Source organism: Monopterus albus, unplaced genomic scaffold (assembly GCF_001952655.1).
Source record: "Monopterus albus unplaced genomic scaffold, M_albus_1.0 scaffold1670.1, whole genome shotgun sequence".
In the NCBI taxonomy this organism is placed as follows: Eukaryota; Metazoa; Chordata; class Actinopteri; order Synbranchiformes; family Synbranchidae; genus Monopterus; species Monopterus albus.
Window position 1 is genome coordinate 1 of NW_018129546.1, and position 3,009 is coordinate 3,009.

Sequence of the window (3,009 nt, forward strand, 5' to 3'; positions counted from 1 at the left end):
AAAAAATGCAGTGTATGATGTCTGTGTGAGCTATACTTTGGCAAAAGTAGAAGGACTCTTACTTTTTGTCTTGACTGTTCATGTATTGTGGGGAACCCATGTCAAGGCCTTGTAAACCTGCCCAGGACAAGCCGTACTTCAGGTTTCCTGAAGTTGGTACCTCAAAGGGTTTTATGGTGCCTCTGAGGAGGTGGAGCAGTGGGAGCACCAGAATCCATCGGGGCATCCCCTCTTTTTTCACAACGATTATCAGGTCTGCCAACATTCCTGGCAAACTACAACAAAGACAACTGAACTGAGCATTTGGACAAAAGATTAATAGAATATAATGGTTAATCCAGCAACAGTACGTTGCTATTCCTACTGTAACTTAGCAGACTATAACTGTCATTTCAAAGTATTTATAAAATATATAATTAAGGATTATTGAAGATTAGATACCTACTCTTTGAAAACACTGACATGCTGAGAAAAATCTGCCCAGTACTGAAGAAAACCATCTCTGTCTAGTTTGGGTAAACATAGTGCACTGCAGAGCCGATGGAGCTCAGCCTTATCCAGATTTAACTGATGCTGTTTCCGTACACAGAGCATAATTACAGCTGCTCTCATAGGGTCCTGAATGTAGTGACTCTTCCCATCTCCATCCTTCTGCAACTGAGGAATCACATAGTTCAGCATGAACTCTTTCAGCATCTTCCCCACCTAGGAAATAATGCCACAGACACAGAGATGATAAGTTGCACTGGCCACACCTGGATGCATCTGGACTTTGCACACACATATTGTGAACTTACATCTTTTGGCCCATAGTCTAAGGAGTGCCATTTCTTTTCTTTCTCTTCATATACATAAGGTTCCCCATAAACCTCAAAGAACTGATTCAGTTGAAATATAAAACTTCTCAAATTGGTATCAGTCCAGCTTCTGAGAAGATCAAATATGGTCTCCAGCATTATTTTCCCTGCAATCTCTCGGCCTTGAATTAGACTCTTCCTTTGGTCAGGCCAAATTTTGTCTGTAAAGCGTTTAATGATGTTCTTTGATGGCTCAGCACAGATGATGTCGTCATATTGATGCCAGTCCCCTTTCACAAAAAAGATACAAAAAATTTAACTCTGTGTAATGTAAATAGAGTATACAATAGTAATTAGATTACATTAACAAATAAGCAAATATAATTAAAGGTGGACCAAGCCAAGGTTACATTTACCATCATCATTGAGGAAGCGGGGTTTCACAAACAAACATCTGTTGGTAGTGTGGTTTCCAGAGTCCAGTTTGTATATGTACTCATACTCATATTTTTTCTTTTTTTTCCTATAAACAACATATTTGTATGGTATCGACGTAGATATGGTATTATTTTTGTTTGTCACCAGACTGCCTTCAACCAGGAACCCATGTTCTCCAAGATCCCTATGTGAAAAGGAAAACAAATTCAAATGCAAGTGGTGTTAAGTGATATATGATATTAAGAACAGCCCAGTTTGCCCCTGCACACATTAAAGGCCACAGTCATTCCTCATTCCTCCTCTGCCACTAGGGAAGCAGCTTAACCCTGGACATGGAGATGTAGATTTTAAATATACTGTATGTTATTAAGTACCTGATCACTGACAGCTCAACTGCATTGTCTTCCCACGTCCCAATGCAGAGCCCAGCCCTGACAAAGATACGATCTTCATTTTGATCAAATTTGAAATCCTTTGAGAGAACAGCATGGAAGTAAATTGTGAGTCTGTCACATGCAGCAATGGTCTGGCTCCTGGTAGACCTGAAAAACAAAATCAGATGTATAAAGAAACAGCAAATGTAACTTTCAGACTGGCAACGATAATCTAAAGCAAATACGTAAAACCGTCTCAGAGAACTTCTTCACCTTTTGGGTGGCGGGCCAGCTGGGACGTTGGCATTTGTGTCATCCTTATTGCCAGGTTTACTTTCCTCATCACCATCTGAGGTTTCTGCTGAAGTCGATTCCTGCCCGCTCTCAGACTGCTGCTCTTGCGGGTCCACACTGGTGCCTGTGCTGGCAGCCTGTACAAGTAGAAGTAAATATATAAGCTAAATATACACCTTAAAGAATGATGCTTACACTAAGAGCAAAAACCACTTCTGTCATCAGTGATTACTCTCCATAAATTTTAGTTAGCATTACCTTTGATGATGTCTGACTGTCACAAACCACCTGGTGTTTCCGTTTCTGGTCCTGCTGACTTTTCCCCTTCTGTTTCGTTTGTCCTGTCTGTTTCGGATTTGGTTCCACATTGGCATTCTGGTCCACTGTTGGTTGTTTAGTGGTGTCTTTCTTGTTCTTTGAGTCTTTTGTGTCATTGTGGTCCACTGTTGGTTGTTTAGTGGTCCCTTTCTTCTTCTTTGTGTCAGTCTTTAGATCACTAAGGTTATCGGCCTTTGTCTCTGTACATGAACCTGGCTGAGAAGTTGTACTCTTGCTCTCTTCTGTGACGAGATGCGGAGTCGGAGTGTCAGCTGGTGGTGTCTTGAGTGTCTGATCTTGATTTGATTTCTGTTCATTGCTCTCTCCCTCATCAGGTTTACCTGGAAGTTCGTCAGACTGCTTCACTGTACTTCCCTCTACTGTTGCAGCAGTCTTTTCACTCTGACTGACTTGTGTGTCTTCAGAGAGCACAGCAGTACTGTGAGGTGCTGAGGAACTAGGCTGGCTCTCCAGTGAGGAGAATCCATCCTGGAGTGAGTCTGATGTATCTTCCATTGCATTATCTGAGCCTTCACTGTCAGAAGAGTCTCTTTCACCCTGCGTCCTCTTGCCCTTGCCGTCTCCCAGAGAGACATGTGACAGGTCAGAGTGGCTGTTGACATCTTTCTTCTTTTTCTTTTTCTTTTTCTTCTATGAATACAAGAATGGAGAGGGTCAGTTAAAAAAAAAAAACAACAAACTTTACTCCTATTGTGAAACCATGACAATGTCCTCAACCTAAATAAATTCTTAACATTAGTGACAGATTTCCATTTAGGATTTCTAAA

The 3,009-nt window shown here is 41.3% G+C and overlaps 1 protein-coding gene across 1 annotated transcript; it reads right to left on the minus strand.

Moving 5' to 3' along the window:
- Positions 1-22: 22 nt before the first annotated feature.
- On the minus strand, positions 23-2,872 carry LOC109953855 (E3 ubiquitin-protein ligase rnf213-alpha-like; the record flags this gene model as incomplete). The annotated part of the gene is made up of 7 exons (XM_020589307.1): positions 23-275; positions 446-705; positions 798-1,087; positions 1,214-1,419; positions 1,610-1,777; positions 1,883-2,040; positions 2,162-2,872. Coding segments are annotated over 7 exons (2,010 nt in total), but the record flags the coding sequence as incomplete, so codon positions are not given.
- Positions 2,873-3,009: the final 137 nt, after the last annotated feature.